The sequence below is a fragment of the Nesoenas mayeri genome, assembly GCF_963082525.1.
Source record: "Nesoenas mayeri genome assembly, chromosome: 26".
In the NCBI taxonomy this organism is placed as follows: Eukaryota; Metazoa; Chordata; class Aves; order Columbiformes; family Columbidae; genus Nesoenas; species Nesoenas mayeri.
This window is the reverse complement of record NC_137552.1, coordinates 4,994,003-5,012,942: the sequence shown is the minus strand read 5'-3', so window position 1 is coordinate 5,012,942 and position 18,940 is coordinate 4,994,003. Positions and strand designations below refer to the sequence as shown.

Here is an 18,940-nt window from a genome sequence, read left to right as displayed (position 1 = left end):
GGCGCCAGGGGCTGCGACCCCATCGCTGCGCCTCAACACAAGGAGCTGCGAAGGGGTTTTGGGCTACTCGGGACCCTCCGTCCCCATGGAAAGGCTGGTTCTGGGGGGGCACTGCGAGGAGAATCCCCTGTGTTACAAACTGTCCTGAATACCAGCACCCCGAGCGCCTCACAGGGGAATTCGGGCTCCTCTAGTGATTAAGAGCAACTGAAATCGCTTCCGGTAAAGGCAAAACCTCCCAGCAGCTGCTGAGCTGAACATGAAAGTGAAACCAGCGTTCCCGGCAGCACAGAATCGTGTTTGGCAGCGGGAGAGAAACCAACTGTGTGAGTTTCTAATAGAACCAACTGGTTTTTGGGTCCATATGTGAACTCTCCACCTCCCCTCGCCCGCAACCTGCACCCGCTCGCGTGGCGGCAGCCGCGGGGTGATGCTGAAGGAGCAGGTTTTGCCTTTGATGCAAAAAATCAAGGGGTTTTCCGTATTACATACACGCTCTGCCCACGGTAGAAAAATACGGCTTTGCTGTTTGGGGGGTGAAAACATCATTTCCAAAACAGCTGTGCAGTTGGTTAACTCTTCTATCCCTTATTCCAGAACGTGGAGGTGGCTTTTGGTTCCAAAGCCTCATTGTTTCTGATGGTTGTGTTGGGCTGCCCAGGGTCAGCTATGGCACAGCGGGACGGTCGTGCCCACTCCCAAAAATGGGTTGGAAGAGCGAAGACCACACGGCTCTCCTGGGACCCCCACATTGTTTTCCCCATGAATTTGAGGCGCCCAAGTCACCGTACAAGAGGTGGGTGATGGCGTGAGCCACCTGCAAGAGCAGCAAGTGTCCCGTTTGCCAAGGGGGACGAGCAGGACAGGCCCCGGGTGCGAGCGAAGGTTTGGGCTGGGGTTGGTGTTTGGCTGAAGGCAGCTGCTGGCCATCGCAATAACTGAGGCCGCTTTTCAACCGCGCAAACAAAAGAACAATAATAGAAAACACCCTTCAGCCCCATTGTTTAGCGGCCAGCTTGGAGGATAATAGTCGCCTTCACGGGTTGGGGACACGGACAATGGTCCCACACAGACCCGCCTCGGCGGAGCTGGGGCTCCCCGGACGGACAATCCCCCATTCAGCCCGCGCCCCGTCCCGGCCCTCCCCGCTGTCCCCACAAAGCTCCCGCTTGTCCCCACGGGCTCTCCTGGAGGGAGCGACGCTCCGGGCAGCCCGATACGCCCGGGATGGAGCCGCTTCACCCCCGGTTTTACCGCTGGGACCCCCACACACTGTTCCCGGGGTCCGGCTGTATCCCGTACCCCCCCTCCCCGGACCCAGCACCCACGTGTGGGCGATGCCGCCGGGCGCTTCTTCCCGTCCGGGACACGAACCCCGCGGCCGGGGGGGAAGCGGCTGCCCCGGCCCCCACTTACCATGGTGAGGGCAGCGGCTCCGGGGCGGCCGCCGGTGCGGAGCGGGGAAGCGGCTCTGGAGCGGGCGCCGCCGCGGTCCCTTTCATAGCACCGGATCCCCCCCCGAACCCCCGTCCCGGCCCCGCCCGCGGCCGCGCAGGCGCTGGAAGAGCGGGGGGACGGACCCGGGAACGGGGGGCAGGACCGGGACCTCCCCCGGGGGCGGCGGAGGTGGGATCCCGCCGCGGTTGTGCCCGTTGCGGGACAGCGCGGGGAGCGGCGGTGCCGGGGGGCGCGGCGGAGGAAGCGGCGGGTACCGGGTTCGCAGATACGAGGGAGTCGGGGTTACCGGGAGAGCTCGTGTTTTCAAGGCGGGGGGTACAGCACAACGCGCCCCCGCAGCGCCGCAGGACGGGCTGCGCTACCCCGGTGCCGGGTCCGGCTGGTTCCCGTCACCTCCCGGTTCTTCCTGCCTCTCCTTTTCCCCTTCGCTCTCCTCCTTTTCCCCTTCGGTTTTCTCCTTTTCCCCTTCCCTCTCCTCCTTTTCCCCTTCCCTCTCCTCCTTTTCCTCTTCATTCTCCTCCTTTTCCCCTTCGCTCTTCTTCTCCTCCCCTTCGCTCTCCTTCTTCTCCTCTTCGCTCCCCATCTCCTCCTCTTTGCTCTCCTCTTTAATTTCTGGTTCATTCCCTCCTTCTTGGCTGTCTCCGGGTTCTTCTCTATAATTCCCGGCTGCTTCTTGTTTTTTATCACCTTCACTCTTTATGCTTAGTTCAATTTCCCGTCTGTATTTCTCGAGGTTCTTTTTTGAGGTATCAGGGCTGAAATCGCGCTCTGGGAAGGAAAAAAAGGCAATTTTAAAGCAAGTTCCAGCACCGGTAGGGGACGAGAAAGCCCTCCATCACCACCATTAGAAAGCTCCCTTCTATTTTCTGTCTCCCAGGACGCAGTTTGTGGGGATTTAAGGGGTTGAGCTGCACGGTCGGAGGTGCCGGACACCGGGTGGTGGCCACGGGGACACGGGGGGACACCGGGGAGGTGCCGCCACCTCCTGCCCGGGCCGGGAATAGCCCCGGGCTGGCCACGAATTCGGTGCTTTCGCCGAGATTTTAATTCAATACTTGTAAGGAAATCAGTATTTCTATACGATGTGGATTCTAAAGCGCAGCGGATGTTTTTGAAGATCTCAGCGCTGCGGGTTTCGTTTATTCATAGGCATGTTTTGAAATGATTTTGCTTCTGACGGCACCCACAGTTCTGTGCTCTGGGCGCTGGAGCTGCTTTCGGTGTAATTAAAAGCAGATTTCTAAATGGATGGCACTGAAGGGTGAAACCAGGCTCCTTCACTGTTACCAAAGCTAGGTTGGTATTATCGACTTTGGTTTATACCAGCTCAAGGTTATCGTTCCAGAAAAGGCAAGTGGGGAGTTGTTATATTTATGGGGTGCTGAGATCTAAGTGACAACTACCTTCAGCAGAGTAAGCTTCCTTTGCTTTCCTTTTTCCTCTCAGCTCTTTGATGAAGCTTGTGCTCACATCGTCTAAGGCCTGCAAGTGATACGGGTTATTAATAAAAGCTCTAGGAACGCAGTTACATACCTAAGCTTTTCCTGTTTTCTTTCGATCTCTGCTGTCACTACCGTGAGCTTCGTTTCTCCCAGCAGTGGTTACTACCCATTAATATCCCTTATCAAATATCTCCTGCCTTGAAGATTCCATCTCTCATGCTATCATTTTTCTTCTGGCAGGAGAACAGGCTCTGCTGGAGCTCTGGAGCCCCAGGAGGGGTCACCAAAAGGTAACTGCCCTGAGCTTCTCTCCTCTTTGCAACAACCCACTTACAATAACGATGGCGTCCTGAGCAGCTTCGTTTTGAATAAGTGTCGCCTTCTCAAGCGCTTTTTCAAAGCTGATGATCGCAGACCAGTAATTCTTCAAGTTTACTGTCACAGGCAAATGAAAACATCTATTTTAAGCCAAGATCAAGAGAACAACAACAGTTAAGCAACTCTCCAATAGGTCTTGATCTGAGTGGTTACTTTAGCTGTTAAATCAGAGATGTTTTCACTAAGATGCTCAACAGACAGGCTGTCTCCATCCCTAGAACAAAATTGGTACTGATGCCTTTACCTTGTGCTTGTGCTATGAGCACGTAAGCGTGGAGCTGCCACTCGACGTTTCCCTCCTCATCTGCCGACTGCAGGGACCTCTCTCCGTATGTTTGGGCTGCTTCAGTTTTATTCAGCTCGAGGTAACACCGGCCAATTTCATGGAACAGCCAGGTCTTCTCTAGACTGGATTTTGCCAGCGGAATCTTCTCCTCCCAGCTTCACGCAGAGAGCAAGAAAGGCAGATATTTAACGACTCTCAGTACGTGCAGTTATCATTGCAACTACTGATTCTATAAACAAAGTGTCGCAGGTACGGTCGGTATGAAAAATGGCACATCCCCCCTTGCTTTGCTAGCAGGGTGAAGAATAAACGGAGAAGGCAGCATCTGTTAAATTCAAAATACACCCTTACGCCTCTTTTGTTTTAGTGTTCATACCTTTCGATAGCTTGCTCGAATTTGCCCATTCTGGCGTAAACTCTGCCAACGTTATCAAGGGCTCTGGACAAGGCATCCGGCAGTTCGCTGTGTGGAAAAGAAGGAGAAATCATAGCAGCTGATCTTGTTCCTGATCCAGCCTGCGCTTTCTTCAGCCTTATATGTTTCCTTTGGTGCTCAACAGGCTAAGTGTTGAGAGTTAAAGGCCTGATGGCAGGCTGGAAGTCTTAAAATCAAGATAGGGTTTTGGTTTTATCTGCAGCTGTTGCAACTGACTCCCCGTAAGACACAGGGGAAATGGTTTAGCAGGAGAGAGGCAGAAATTTCTTAAACCAATATTAAGAAATGAATTAATGAACTGAATTAATGAGAATGATAAGCAATAAATCAGTTACACTTTAAAAGCCCTGTGGCAAAAAGTAAAACTAAAATAACTTCAATGCAAGCAGCTATTCAGTGTGTTCTCCTGTGCTTTGCAAAACCTTTATTAAATCTTAAGGCTAGATTTAGTTGCGTTCTGTTTTAGCTGAAAGAGCTGCAGAATGTGTTCTGTATGGGCAGGTAACTGTACCTCTTTGACAAATACTTTACGCCTGCTATCGTGGTTTGAAGGCGAATTATTTGAAAGGAAAATGTAACAGAAAACTTGTGTATTTGGGAGCCTTCCTGAGAAGGAAGCGCATCCTAGAGGCCAAAGTGCTGAGACTGGGACTTGTGTTCTTTGCTTTGCTTCAGCAGAGATGGAGCTGTGCCACGTGCTCCAGGTCCTTTAAAGATAAGAAGTCACTAGAGACCACAATGCTTGGGCAGAGTCTGAATGTGTTGCCCCATTAAATCTCCAGGGGATAATCACATTACCTGATGCTAAAACACCTTAACAGGGGGGTTTTCCTTCTCTTTCCTCCTCATCCATCCGAACCCCTCAGCACTTACTTCTGCCTGGCCAGTGCCAGATCCACTTTGTAGCTTCGCAGAGCCGTCTCCATCTGGCCCATCTCGAACCGCGCGTTCCCGATGCAGCTGTGGAGGTTTCCAATGATCTCGTTCTTGTTGGGAACTTCATCGTCCGACCACCCCTGGATTGTTTTGAGCACACGCTCGGCTTTCCTGCAGCTTTCTTCAGGGCAATCGCCGCTCAGCACTAGAGACAAAGAGGAAAGTTTAATGCTAATGTGTGGACATGGTGATATTGGAAAGTGAGACTAAGCGCAGTTCTACAAGCCTCAGACTAAGCTTGGGGACGGTTAGCACTCGCACCGCTTCTGTTGTTCTGAACTGTAACTACTACAGCAAATAATGACATGTGCCAATCATCATTTTCTTACTGCTTCCAGCCAGGACACCTACACATGTCGATGTCCTCCATGTTCTTCACTATGTATCTGCTGATTTCAGCCGGTGTTTGTTTCTTGTCCCGGATCCACATCTGCTGCCTGAGCTTGCGCTCCCTCACACGGGCATAAATCGGCTTCTGCTGCTGCCAGAATTTGCTGCACGTGTCCAGGTAGGAAATACCGTCCGAAACCAGGTCCGCGACTTTGATCCCCTGCCTTGTGCTGCTCTCCATCAAATCTGAACAGAAGAAGGTAAAAGCCAGGGGAGTGTTAATGTATCTGTGAAGGTGCAGTTCGGTGGGGACTGTGTGTGGTTTTCTGCTCTGATAGATAGTGCACCTGAGAATTGATGTGATTAGGAGGGAAGTTATTGAAAACTCGTGGCTGTGGCGTATTCTGTGTGTTTTAGTGAGCGGGAGAGGCTGTTCCCAGCCCCTGTAGTTGCTGATAAGAGCCAAGAAGGGGCCCAATTAACGGGAGGCAGCAGTGATGGGCGATGATGAGCTGGACAGAACGGTCGTATGGGGCGTTTGTACTGAAATGGCACTTTGGAAAGGGTTGTGGATTAGAGCACAAGATGGAAATGGAGGCTTTTACATGCCTGGAAAGCAGGGAGGCAACATGTATTATTAACGTTAGTAACAGCATAAAACCTGCGAGAAGATTATATCCTTAATTACTTCTCCATCACTGGGTAAAGTGTTCCCTAGAAACATGACTGAAGGGGAATCACCTCTCTGCCTCGTTCTAAAATAAGATACTTCTCGAAACGCCACATCTGGATCTGAACAGCATTTATAACGAAACCACAAATGAGTTCCAGTTTACAAGCAGCGCTTTGCACTTAATGCACGCGTCAGTGGAATTCATCATCGTGACAGAAGTTAATTTGTGACGACACTGTTTCTGCTTTTTTTCATCAGTATAGATCGCTTGGAGTTTATTTATTGATACAAAAACCTGCCAGTTAATAGGGAAGAAAATGTGCGCAAACGTAGTTATGAGTATTTAACCTGGCTCCAAAATACCTGTGCTCTCCAGACACCTGCCTCTCCCGTGACCACTGCAAGTGCTGTGTGCTACGTGAATGCTGATACAAATAAGAGTGGACATGGAGGTATAAAATAAGACAAAAAGAACCTTTTTAGAAGGAATATTTAGTTAAAAACAACGGAAAAAGACCTTTATCCTTGAGCAACTTTTCTAGGTAGGCCTTGTCAGCATAGAGCTCTCCGAGAAGCTGTCGCTCTACTTTTTGATTCCTCACTGGCTCCTTTTTCTTTGTCTGTTTTTGATCCGGAGTCAGTTTGACTTGGAGCTTCTGATTTGCTTGTCTGCTCTACAGCAAGAGAAAATAAGGACAGTTGGGGGAGATGAGTGGGGAACGTTAGAATTAGCAGAATTCTGTTCACACTCCATATAAGCAGAAAGTCTCATCAATTGCTTTGGTCACGAGCAACTGAGATTTTGAACCTAATAGTGCTCCCTCGCTTCTAGGAACAGAAGAGGGGATTATAGTAAGCGCAAGCATTAATTCTGCCTCAGTATCTTGTATTGTTCTGGAGGGTTTCCTTTAGGGGACCATCCCAACATTAAGCAATCGAGAAAGCGTCCATTAGCAAAACTGGGAAGCTTAAACATCAGGTGAAAGCAAAGTAAATATTGTAGATAAATGGACCGTGGCTCTGACCTCAGTGCTGTTACTTATTAACCTGTGACAGGTGATCAGCAACACCCCACGGGAACAGGCTGGTACAGAAATGTCAAGCCGGGCTTTGTTTCCCTGTGGTTCCTCTTCCCCATCTGTTTAACTTTTGTGTAGCTGGAGCCAGAACTGCATTAAAAGCAGGTGCATAAATGCTCTTGTAAGGGATTGGTGTGGTTCCTACACTCGAAGGTGCTTCACTAGACCAGCCATGTCTGCATCCACGTTGCTGCAGAAAATATTAATCCTCTAATGCCTATTTCAGAAAGTATTAGCATTATAATAAATCAAGTTAGTTGATAAAGCAACTAACAGCCTGTACCTCTGCCTGCCTGCTTATAAAGCACAAATCCGCTTTATTCTCCAGTTTAACTGAGGATGGACCTGCAAATAAAGAGAAAACACTCGTTAGTGTTCAAGAACAGCAGCGCAGAAGCTTTAGACATTAAAATGACCATAAATGCGCCAAGTCTATAATGTCCCGTTTGAAATGAAGCTTTCTACAAGTTATTTCAAATGAAATAGGTGGATGTTGGTGCATTGTGTAAGCAGGGAATACAGCGCATAGATGCAGCTCCGCTGGGGATTTTAATGGCTGATTTCATGTGGCACCAGGGGGCTCCCGTCACACGGAATTTTCCTACAGACACAATCTGTGTGGAAAGCGGGGAAGGAAAAGGACGGCAGGTTCTCCTGAGGGATCACGGCTGAAAACAGAAAGATCATAAGCACAGGGATCTCCAGCAATGCGGGGAGTTATTTTAAAGTGCGCTGGCATTAGGGCAAAACTCCCGTTTCATTTGCACTCTGCCATCCAGCTCTGCTATTCAGATTGCACGCTGGAAGTGGAATAGAAGTGACAAACTGCTCATTTTTGGCCTGGTCGGAAGGGAGGAAAGAGCTTCGCGTGCTGTTGTAGGAGATTTCCTTCAGCAAGGCAACGAGGCCACGACCGTGATGCGAGTACATGTGGTATCACGGAAGGCAGGTGCTTCTGAATGTGCCAAGCAAAGCGCATTCAGTAACACAGTTTTGGGGATGTGTGTGTGTTTCTCAACTATTTGAACATCTACATCAACAGCTGATGTGTTGTCTTGCTGCTTTTCCCCTGCATCTAGGAACTATAGGTTGATTTAAAAGACATCTTGGTTTTAAATCTGTTCATTTGCCTACAGCCCCGATGCTTGAAGGCATTTCAAGCCCTTATATCAAGCATGGGAACCATCTCAGCTGAGAGCTGCAAAGATATCTGGGCATTTCTATTAGGCTAAGGAAGCAGCAGAAATGGAGGAAAGCAAGATCTGGACATTTTCCCTGTTTTATTTATAAAAATATATCATGTATGGAAGAGTTTTGGGCTTTTCACAGCTGGGGCATGAAGCTGATCTAGGGTGCTGGAGGTGGGCTGAAATGATATATTTGAATGGTTGTTTTGGGTGTCGGGGTGAGCGAGGCGGTGAAAGGCTGGGCTGGTGTGGTGGGGGTGCAGGGAGGGTGTGCGTGGGACCGGCCCCGCGGATGCGCCCGGGCAGGTCCCAACCAGCCCGGCGGGTTCTCCCGCAGCGCCGGCTGCTCCGCGCGGGGCACAGGTGTGTCTGTGCGCCCGAGAGCACGTCCGTCCCGCCTTTGTTAAAAACAAGTTTCTCTTTTAGCGAATTTGCCTGTCAGGTAAAGCTTTGGTATTAGCTGCATTTTCCTGGAGAACCAAATGCATGGTTTGGTAAACGTAGCAATGGAATGCGAGGTTATTGATAACCATGGATGTACCTCTTGCGAGAGGGGCAACAAGAAACAGGTGACCAAGGAACTGACCAACTGAGTATAACATCCCATTCATGTGCTAATTCATATAAAAGTGGGAGATCACGAGGATCTCGCCCTTTCCCTTCTTTCCCTTTTCCTTATGGCCGACATTAGGAGAGGACCTTGTGAGTCGTCCCTGCGAGCCGAGGCCTGGTGGGAGACTGAATCCAGCTCCGGTTGGCTGCAGAGTCCAGTCCAGGACTTCGGGTGCTGGCTCTGCAGTTGCTGGGACTTTCAAGATTGGTTTTGTATATTTTGTATTGTTTTCTCTATTCTTATTAGTAGCATCAGTAAAACACACTTAATTTTTCCAACTCTCTCTGTCCTCCTTTCCCGTCTGTCCTTAGTGGGAAGGGGGAGAGAGAGGGGAAGAAGGGGGATAGGGGGTTAGCAATGCATCTGCCACAGTTTTATTGTCACCCTGCAATCAAAACCCTCGACAACGTCCCGTCCCTGCTTGTCTGCGTATAGGACATTGCTAAGAGAAAAACTAAGGGGAAAGGGACAAGTTTTGCGTTTGAACATCGCTGGGTCCTTGGCCTTTCCTGTCTCCCCCAGGACTCCGTTGTGTGATTTAAGCCAGAAATGATGAAAGCTCCATTGCAAAAGTCAGCGGTTTCACTGGGCTTGTGCAACGTAAGCTGGAGGAAAGTCAGGATCCCAGGAAGGCCGGGCTCGGGCAGCAAGGCAAATTCCGCAATAAACCTTCAATATTAGGATAAAGAACCCAGAATGGATCCTGTAATCAGCAGGGCTGGAAGTAGATGAGCTGCTCTGTTCTGTATTACCTACATCATCTCATGATGACTTTGGAAATTTAAATTAGTGTTAATTTACTTACATAACCAAAGTTATTAGATACTCTATACAAACAGGCATTCAGCACAGAAAAAAAGAACAGGGCTGTGCTCTTTTTGGTGATTCCTGGTTTCATCTGAGAGTGATCACTGAGCACATGAATCCAGAAGCAGAGAGATTGTTGTTGCAGGGGCCTTTGTGGGGCAATTTTGCCATCAGCTGCGCACCAAACAGCTTCTGGCTGTGCTTGCAGGGGCCATAAAATAAACCATCTTACTTCCCACGCAGTTGACAATTGCCTCCTGGGATTTCTCGATACCCAGCCGGAACTTCTGCAGTTCGGGACGTAGTCTGTAGCCTCGATGATAGAACACTAACGCAAACTCAAAATCGCCCATGGTGTATAATGTCTCGGCTTTTTGGTAAAGACCCTAAAATGATATTTGGGAAAAAATGAAAAAGCATGTAAAAGAGAAAACCAAACTTCAGCTATCTCAGTGAACTCCCCGCTAGGAAGGAGTGAGATCCCTGTGCTATTGCAACCTGCATACAAGAAATCAGATCCTAAAACTCTTTCTCAGTTGTTGTCCAAGCACCTCCTGTTCTCTGGAAGCAAGAAAAACCTCAAGGGTGTGTTTAGAGTTGGCTGTTTCTACACAAAACCTCCAGAGTTTCACAGACCGGTCCTTGGCTACCCCAGACATTGTCACTTCCCGCTGTTTACCTTGGAGAACGTTTTGTCATTTTGGAGAGAAGCTTCAGCATCTTTCAGGGAGTTTTGTGTGTCCCCAAGCCTCAGGTAACACTGTGAGCGGGCAACGAGAGCGTACTTGTCTCCTGGTCGCAGCTTCAGCGCCTGGAACGCAGCAGATGTGGATACATCGTCAGCACTGGCTCAGCAGCACAAATACAAGCACATTTATTTGATGCAACATGCTGTATTCCTGCGAGGATGGAGCCAGGCTCTTTGTGGTGACAACTAATGATAAGACAAGAGGCAATGGGAGGTTCCATTTAAATTTGAGAAGAAACTTCTTCACCATGAGGGTGTCAGAGCCTGGCCCAGGCTGCCCAGGGGGGTTGTGGAGTCTCCTTCTCTGCAGACATTCCAACCCGCCTGGACACCTTCCTGTGTAACCTCATCTGGGTGTTCCTGCTCCATGGGGGGATTGCACTGGATGAGCTTTCCAGGTCCCTTCCAACCCCTGACGCTCTGGGATTCTGTGAGGCCACCACCTCCGAGTGCCACCCCCTGCCCCCCCGGTGGCCCTGGGTGCCCTCCCGCCGTCCTCACCGCCCCCCTCCGCCACGCCTCACGTTGTTGAAGTAGCTCAGGGCCTTCTCGTACTCGCCGCGCTGGTACAGCAGCGTCCCCTCGGCCATGAAGCTCAGGAAGGTGCCGCCCTGCACCGCCTGCGCCTCCATCGCCGCTCTGACGCCGTCGCTTGGCAACCGCTGCCTGGCAACAGCCGACTTCCGGCGCGGCGCGGAGCCCCGCCCAGGATGTGACGTCACGCTAGCGCGCCCGCATAGGTTTCCCGCGCCCCGGTAAGGAGCTCCCGCACTCCCGCGGTGCCTCCGAGCGCGGCCCCGGGAGCGGCTTCCCGGGCTGTATCCCCCGGCGAGGCGGCACGGCAGGACACGGCAGCTCGCTGCAGCTCGCTGCTGCTCGCTGCTGCTCGCTGCTTCGGAGCGGGCGCGTTGCTCCGGCCGTGGGGCCTCCGCGGGCCAGATGTGTCCGGTAACCGCAGCCGAGCGTTGGGGCGGCCCGGCTATGCCGTTAACGGCGAGTCCGCGCAAGCACGGCGGTGCGGGGGCGCTCCGCGCGGGCCGCTCGGGGGTGCGGTGTAAGTAGGACACGCGTGGGTGGTGACAGGTGCGTGGAGAGGGGTTGCGCTGCTTGGAAGGGAAGGGAATACAAAATGCACGTTTTGCACCCAAACGTGTGCAGGCTCTGAAGCACCAGGCGCTCGCGGGGTCTCACACGTCTCTCCTGACCCAACCTGCCCAACCGCCAGAGGATCTGGCGCACGTTGGGGTTTTGTCTTTACACTCACGTTTCCAAAGCCCTGCGCTGGAAGCACAGCCAGAAAAAGGGGTGTGGGAGCGCCCACGCTTGGTAGAGCTGCTTTGCAGAACGATTGTGCGAGTCCTTCTGCTGAACAGGTTCCTCTGCTCGACCAGGTCACAAGCCGGTGCCTGCTATGGGGGTTTTGCCAGGGCAGCCCACTGCCTCTCTCTGGAATAGGCATATCCGCTAATTTTTGATGTTTGCTGGTAGCTTGTGGTACCGGTTTCATCACTGCAGTGTCCAATCTTGGACAAACAAATGATGAATGGGAGATGCTGCTGTTTTTCTCCTCCTATCAGCGACTGTAGTCTTGACTTCATTTTGGCCTTGGGTGAGACCCTGCCAAGATGAATGTTTGAAGCAATTTGTTCTTGCCAAATGACTCAGAGCGGGTGTGGTGTGTCTGTCCTGTTCGGAGCCTGTGAGATTTCACTTTGCCATGGGGAATTTCAGCGCTGGTGCTGGATTCTGGATGCGGCTCAGGAATGACGGGGCCTGTCCTGCCCTCGCTCCGTGGCTGCTGGGACGGGGCTGGGTGGCGAGATAAGTGCCAGTTGAGCGCTGGAGTGGGAGGCCAGTGTGACACACCCCTGTCCCCAGGGGGTCACGTTGCTGATGCGTGCTTCGGTCACAGGAAATATGAGGGGAACAAATCAACATGCGATGGATATTTCTGGCAAGCAGATGAGACGAGATGTCTGCAGTTAGAGGCTTCTTACAAAACAAGTCGGGCAGTCAGGAGCGGGAAGTGTCTTCTTCCCCTGTTTCGTGTCTCTGATCTGTACGCCTGCTGTCCTGCGTGGGTGGGAGGCACCTGCTGGCTGTGTCCCTGAGGATCGCGCTCCAGGGGTGCTGGTGCTGTACGCGGGTGATGCTCCGTTCCAAGCAGGGCCGCTCTGCCACTCCCCACCGCGGGCACCACGGGCTGCCTGCTGCCCCCGCAGTTACGCCACCCCCGTGGGAGGTTTCACAGCCGCCCCAGGGGGGAGGAAGGAACGCCCGGCTCTGCCCCGCTGGCAGGACCGCAGCCCGGTGGGTGCAGGTGTGGGCACGCAGGGAGGCCGTGCTGCCCGGGGGCAGGCGGGGGGTGTGGGGCCGCTCCGGCGCTGGGAGCCCCAACGGGGCCTGGAGCCAGGCGGGCGGCGCGGAGCGTGACGGCGGCGTGGCCGCGGTCCTTTGCTCCGGCCCGACGCCAGCGCCGCTTGGCCCGCGGCCCCGGCCCGGGGGTTCACGGCCGGGGGGCGGGAGCGGGAATGGGCGGAACTACGACTCCCACAAGGCCGCGCGGCCGCACCCCACTATGGACAACCAATGAGAGCGCGGCCTCCGCTCAGGCAAGGCACACGTGACGGCGACCGCAGCCAATGGGAGGCGGCGGCGCCCGTAGGCCGATGGGCTGGGGGGGCCGGGCCGCGCCGCAGCGAACAAAAGGCGGCGGCGCCGGGCAGGGTGCGGGGCAGCGCGGTCGAGCGGGCGCCCAGGTGAGTGTGGCGGGTGGTTGGGCCGCGGCGGGACCCGTTAGCTCGCTCCGGAGGGCGGTTGCGGGGCCTCGCGGGGCGCTGCTCCTGCCGGGAGTCCCGCGGGCCGGGGGGGAGCGGAGCGGGGACACGCTTTCGGCGGGTAGCGCCTCTCCCGCCCCGGGGGACGCTCCCGCGCCCTCGCTGGAGCCTGCGGGAAGGCTCGGCGGGCCCAGCCGGTCTGCGGGAAGCGCTGGGGTTTTGCTCCAGTAGCGGCAGGGAGCGGAGAACGGAGCGTCCCGGTGCGCGACGGAACCGGAGCCCCGAGCTCCGCCGGCCCTGACCTTGCGGCCCCCCCGCTGGAAACACTCGTGTTCGGGGCGGTCTCGGCTGAACGGGACGTTCCTGGAGGCTGGTCTGTTTGCGATGGGCACAGCACAAATATTGAAGGAGGGGCTGGGAGAAAGGGCGCCTGTCTGTGCCACAGCAGACCCAGTGTTTGCGCTTTCCTTCCCTTCATCCCTCATCCAGGATCCTTGGCCAGGACGAACGTCTCTCTGTGGTGGCTGTGGAGGCAGCAGCCCCTGTTCGGGATCTCTTTCTGTGTATCAGCAGGAGGCTGAATAAATAGCCTGTGTCCCTTTCTGTGAAGGGATGTGACAGCTCCAGGGGCTGTGAAATGGCTGGTTTCCAGCTCTTTTATATGCTACCTGCAAACACCTGCTGTTTATCTTCCTCGTTCTGTACGCCCTGCTCTTTTCTCTCTGTTAAACTGTGTTTGTTGCCCACAATAGTGTCTAAAGACTAAAAACTCAAGCGCATCCTGAATATATTGTTTTGTAGATACCTGTATTTGCTTTGTTTCCTCGATTGGGTTTGGAGCATGAAATATCAGCTCTGCTTTCTAATGCTGTTATTTAAGCCCCGTAGAGTTTTCCACATGTGAGATTCTGTACGAACACGCAGGGCTCTTCCTACCGTTAGCAGCTCCGCTCAAAGTGGGACCCAACACAAAGCACAGCCAGAGCTGGGAATCCTGCAGACCAGAGTACACGCTGCTACTCTTTGCTTTGCGCATGATGTAGAGAAGGATTTAAGGAATAAACTTGTTAAAGACCTTCCCCAAAGCTGCAGAATAAGACTGTGTTTAAAGACAGGGTTCTAAATACCCCTCTTCTGGCACTAGATGCGTTCAGAGCCAGCCGGCTGCTCTTGGTTTTTCATCCATTCCCTGTCCCGGTTGCTGTTTTGTTCTCAAAGGTTCCACATCTGCAGGGAACCTTCTCCAGAGCTGAGCGCTCAACGTGCTCACCACCTCGGTGATTGCACCTGCTTGCATCGTACCGGAACGGTGCCAGGTGTTTCCTAACACGCAACATTGAGGTACGTGGACCCGTGAAGCTGACTGACTCCGCAGGGCCTCTTCTCCAGCGCTCTCTGCTCTGAGAAACACATGCCCATTTGCCAGCTGGATGCTGATGTAACTTTTCACGCTGCTGGGGGCTGAAAATACTGGCTGGTCTTGAACCGTGTTAATAAATGACCTGGGATGGAATGGGGAGGTGGCTTTACAGTGTGGTTTTGTTGACATAACTCTTGAGAGAGAGGGCATGAAACATTCACTGGAGAGGGAGTCTTTCTCCCAGCAAAAGCATCACTCTGGCCTGACCGGATTGGAGAATGGTCCTGATCTGAATCGAGGAAAACTCTGTGAGCACTGTGTCCCGTACGAACACAAACTGGTGAAGATTGTAGTTATAGGCTGATTTTCTGTATTGCATGTTCCCCTCAGCTAGTCGCCAGTGTATTGGGGCAGATGAATAAGCTGTGTCACAGCAAACACGACGTTAAGCTCTTCAATCCTTGTCTTTTTTTAAAATTTATGTTATTTTTTAGATTTGGCGTGTGATGTTTTGAGGGAATCGGTGCTTCCGAGCCCTTGAAAATGTCACCTAATCCATTTCTCTTACTTGCTCTGGACTTGCCAGTGGAGGCTGGAAACCTGCACTTCTTAAATCACTGGCTATGGACGATGCTACAAAGGTCTCTGTGTTGTAGGAAAGCTTTTTTAATCATTCATGGAAATCAGTAATAAGTCCAGAAATAAGTTATTTTTACACCGGTAACCCACTTGTCAAACCAGGGCTGGGTGTGTGGCGTCTGTTCAACAGAGCTCTTTGCTCCTGCTGGAGAAGGAAAGGCCAGCACGCTTCAGAACACAAGAATGGTCCTTGTAACTCAGGCTGAATCCAGAACTGACCCGGCTTTGAGCTTGAGTCTGGAGTAGTTGACCTCCCGAGGCCCCTTCTAACACAAATTGCTTTGTGATTGTGTGATCTGTTGCGTTTTAACCGAAAAGTTCATGGCACTCGCTGTAGAAAATGCTTTAAAGTGGCAGGAGATCGTCCTTCGCTCGGCAGGTTTGGCCACGAACCAGCTGTGTGTCCATCGTGCATCCTTCAAAAGAGAAGGCAAGGCAGCTTAGAATAACCAGATCTGCAGGGTTGTGATAGTGCAGGTACAGTACAGAATGACCAGCAAAACGTCCCAGGCAGCCAGAGAGGCATTATAGGTTTAAAAACTATTAATTCTATCTGCCCCTCTCCTAAATCTTGTGCAGCAGAGGACGCACGCTGAGAGCAGGCTGGAAAAGGCATTTTGTGCTGCTGACAGGACTCTGTGTGTGTGGTGGTTGCAAGATCTGGGGCCTAAAGTCATAAGAAAATGGTATTATTTCAGTTTTACCTAATGAATCATGAACAGAGCAGCGTCTGGGAGGGACTCAGTACGGAAGAACGTTATCCTATAGCTTGTATTTGGTACAGAGAAAGCCATTATTTTATTTTTTTCCCTGCACCCCCCCCTGTTTTTCATCAGAGATGCATCCATTACTCACATCAGCCTTGGCTGGAACTGCAGGTGCTAAGAATGACTGAAAATCTGATTATCCGTGACAGATGAGAGTCCAAAACTGCAAAGATCCTGCTTCTCGAGTTCTGTGCTGACCTGCAGCCCGTGCTCCTGCTCGGTGTTTGCAGAACAGATGGAAATGGTTAACGGAGCCCGCTCTGATTATGTCTCCCTGGTTGATAAGGGACCTGCACGAGCACGTACAGTGAAGAATTGCTGATGCCTTATGGATTTTTTTTTTCCCCTGCTGATCTTCTAGCTTAACAATTCAGCAGACTGAAGCAATTGTGTTGTGCTGTTCATCCCGTGAGAAAGGCAGGGCTGGAGCTGCGGAAAACTAAGCGAGGGGCATGATTAAAGACTTGCTAACGATTAGGAAACGTCTGGATGAACTATGGGCAGAGGAGGGTAACGCCGCCTCACGCCTGCTGGGCTGTTGCCATGGCACAAGGATTTTGTCATTTTTTAACTACTGCTACTGTAATAATCCTCCAGGTTTTTCTCTCTTTACCCTGGTAGTGTTATTGCAAAAATGAGGTGATGAAATCGGGAGAGAAACAAGGGGAGCAGCAGAATGTAGTGGCGTAAAGATGGCCCGTAAGGTTTGAGATGAGCAGCTTCCCAGTGCTGTGACCTGTGGGGACGTCCCTCAGGTTTAAGCAATTCCAACCATGTCACTGTTGCTCCCGCTGACTTTTTGTTTTAGACTCTTTTTAATACGACCTGAGCGATGTCCTGCGTCCAGTTTCTTGCAATTGCAGATGATTGCATCTTGGTCATGGCCTTAAGTAGCATCAGCTTGATTGTTTTAATTTGTAAATGCAGACTGAAGGTCTGCAATGTTGTTCAGGGGCTGTGTCACCCTGGAGAAATGGAAAATACTCAGGGCTTTTTTTAAGATTAAGAAATATTTGCTGTTTTCTTTTATCCATCTGCTTCTACTGCACTGAAATGTGATGCTTTTTCTCTGGGACTGGCCCTGGGCGTATTGTAGAGGAGGCAGATGATGGATTTCTAAGGGTTTGGAAAGCAAGGGTATTCCAGCTTCCTTCCAGGCAAAATAAATAGCTGCAGGTAACTGGGGAGCAGGATGTGCTCTCAGAAACAGCACCGCTTTGAAGCAACAATCATAATGGAAAGTTTTCAAGGCTACAACACGGGTGACTTACCGTATGTAGCGTGTGTGTGCGGCTGTGAGGACGAGGCAGCAGCGCGGTGTTTGCGGGTGCTCAGCGGCTGTGCGTGCTTGCAGAATAAGGTGTGGTGGGGCTTTTTTGCTGATATTCTTTCCTCTTACAGCTCTACCAACTACCAGCCCAGCGTGCAGTCTTCATAGCTACCCTGTGGCTGACTGATGATATGATAAAGCTCTAAGCTTTTGGTCAGGGAAGCTGGCGGATTCTTTTTGACAATGCTTGTATCTGATGCACAGACAATGCGTCACCATTGAGAAGAAAGCTGTCTCGGAGTGATAGCGTGAAGCTGATCCACAAGTAGCAGGGGATAGATGCAAACCACTTCTGCAAACCGGTTCTGCAAACCCACTTGAGATTCTTAGCCTGATGCAGCAAACTCTGGTTTCTAGTGGTTAAACTTTTCTGTCTCTTGCAGCTTCTTTGCTAATAAAGATTAAGCAGTCAAAGCAACTCCGTTAATCTTTGAGTTTTTAACGCAGATTACAACACAGCTTACGCTCCTGCCGTTTTGTGGCAGACTAAATTGGAAGCTGCACTGAAATCACGTTGGAGTTTTACATAACAATTCTCTAAGAGCAGGAACGCTGGGTTTTAACATCTCCTGCCCTTTCTGTAGCTTCTCCTGTTCTGTTAACACTTGAATTGCGTTTGAAAAGCTGTTGCCAGCAAATTTGACTGTCAGCTCTTAAGCCTGGTTAACAGCTTTCAATAACTTGGTCCAAGATGTCTTATTCTAGCGGCTACAGAGAATGCACCCTGCCTCCTACTACTTCTTTTCTGCAGAAAAGGTATTTAATGTGTTTAGGAGGGAGGGACAGAGCATGATACCAAACCTCCTCCTTCCTGCTCTAGGGAAAAAGGTCTTTATTTCTAATGATGACTAATTATTCCCTGGAATATTCTGTGCTTGCTTAGAGGATGAACAACCCAGTTGATTACTAATGGTTATTACCCAGAAGGCAACAAGAGAAGTAACTGGAATTTAAAACTGTTTCCCTCTGTGGGTCTTAAGTGGGGCATCTATTTTGTGTCGGCATGTGCAGTTAGTCTTACTGAGCCATTCGAATACTTCACTGTCCAGATACTTGGATGGAATCTGAGCTCTTTTCTGCGTTGATGCCTTTCTGCTGTGCGTTTCTCCCAGAAACCATCCTAAGCAAGCTTTTGTGTTTCCTGCCACGCTGGTTGTGCCTGGGGAGCAGGGATGTGACCTCCGGTCACTCGGGATGTGGCACAAGCTCCTGCTCGAGCTTTCCTGTCAGCACTCTGACCCCTTGGAGACATCAAAACCACTCGGTGACTTCTGGCTGATCACAGGACTCGGTTCTGATGTCTGACACGTGCAGACAGGTTCACTGGGATGAAGTATTCTTTTAAATAAATGTTTACTGCAGCTATGTCATTTCTTACCTAAATTTCTTTGTTTCGAGCATCTTATTCTGTAGGATGTGAACCTGCTTCCAAGACATATAGATTCTGAAACAAACAAACCAAATTATATCAATGCGTTCTGGTCTTGATAATACTGGCAATGCTATTTTTCTTTTAGCAAAAGGTACGGGGGGGGTGCTCGTTTGCCTGCAGCCAAGCTCACACTGGAGGTGTGGGAAGCCATCTGAAAACAGGTGGGAGGAAGGGAGGGTTTCTCCTGTTGCTTTGCCACTCCCTGCTGCTGACCTAGAAGAAATGGGTAGATTCTATGTTACGTAGATCCCACAACAAACCT

General features: G+C 51.4%; 1 protein-coding gene across 1 annotated transcript; it reads right to left on the bottom strand.

Moving 5' to 3' along the window:
- Positions 1-1,712: 1,712 nt before the first annotated feature.
- ODAD4 (outer dynein arm docking complex subunit 4) lies at positions 1,713-11,013 on the bottom strand. The gene is made up of 12 exons (XM_080359751.1): positions 10,898-11,013; positions 10,305-10,436; positions 9,858-10,011; positions 7,302-7,363; positions 6,457-6,613; positions 5,288-5,512; positions 4,874-5,081; positions 3,941-4,027; positions 3,523-3,719; positions 3,235-3,335; positions 2,862-2,940; positions 1,713-2,226 (listed from the first exon to the last, which is right to left on the bottom strand). The coding sequence occupies exons 1-12, from the start codon at positions 11,003-11,005 to the stop codon at positions 1,817-1,819; spliced, it is 1,920 nt and encodes a 639-aa protein (XP_080215877.1). The 5' UTR covers positions 11,006-11,013; the 3' UTR covers positions 1,713-1,816.
- Positions 11,014-18,940: the final 7,927 nt, after the last annotated feature.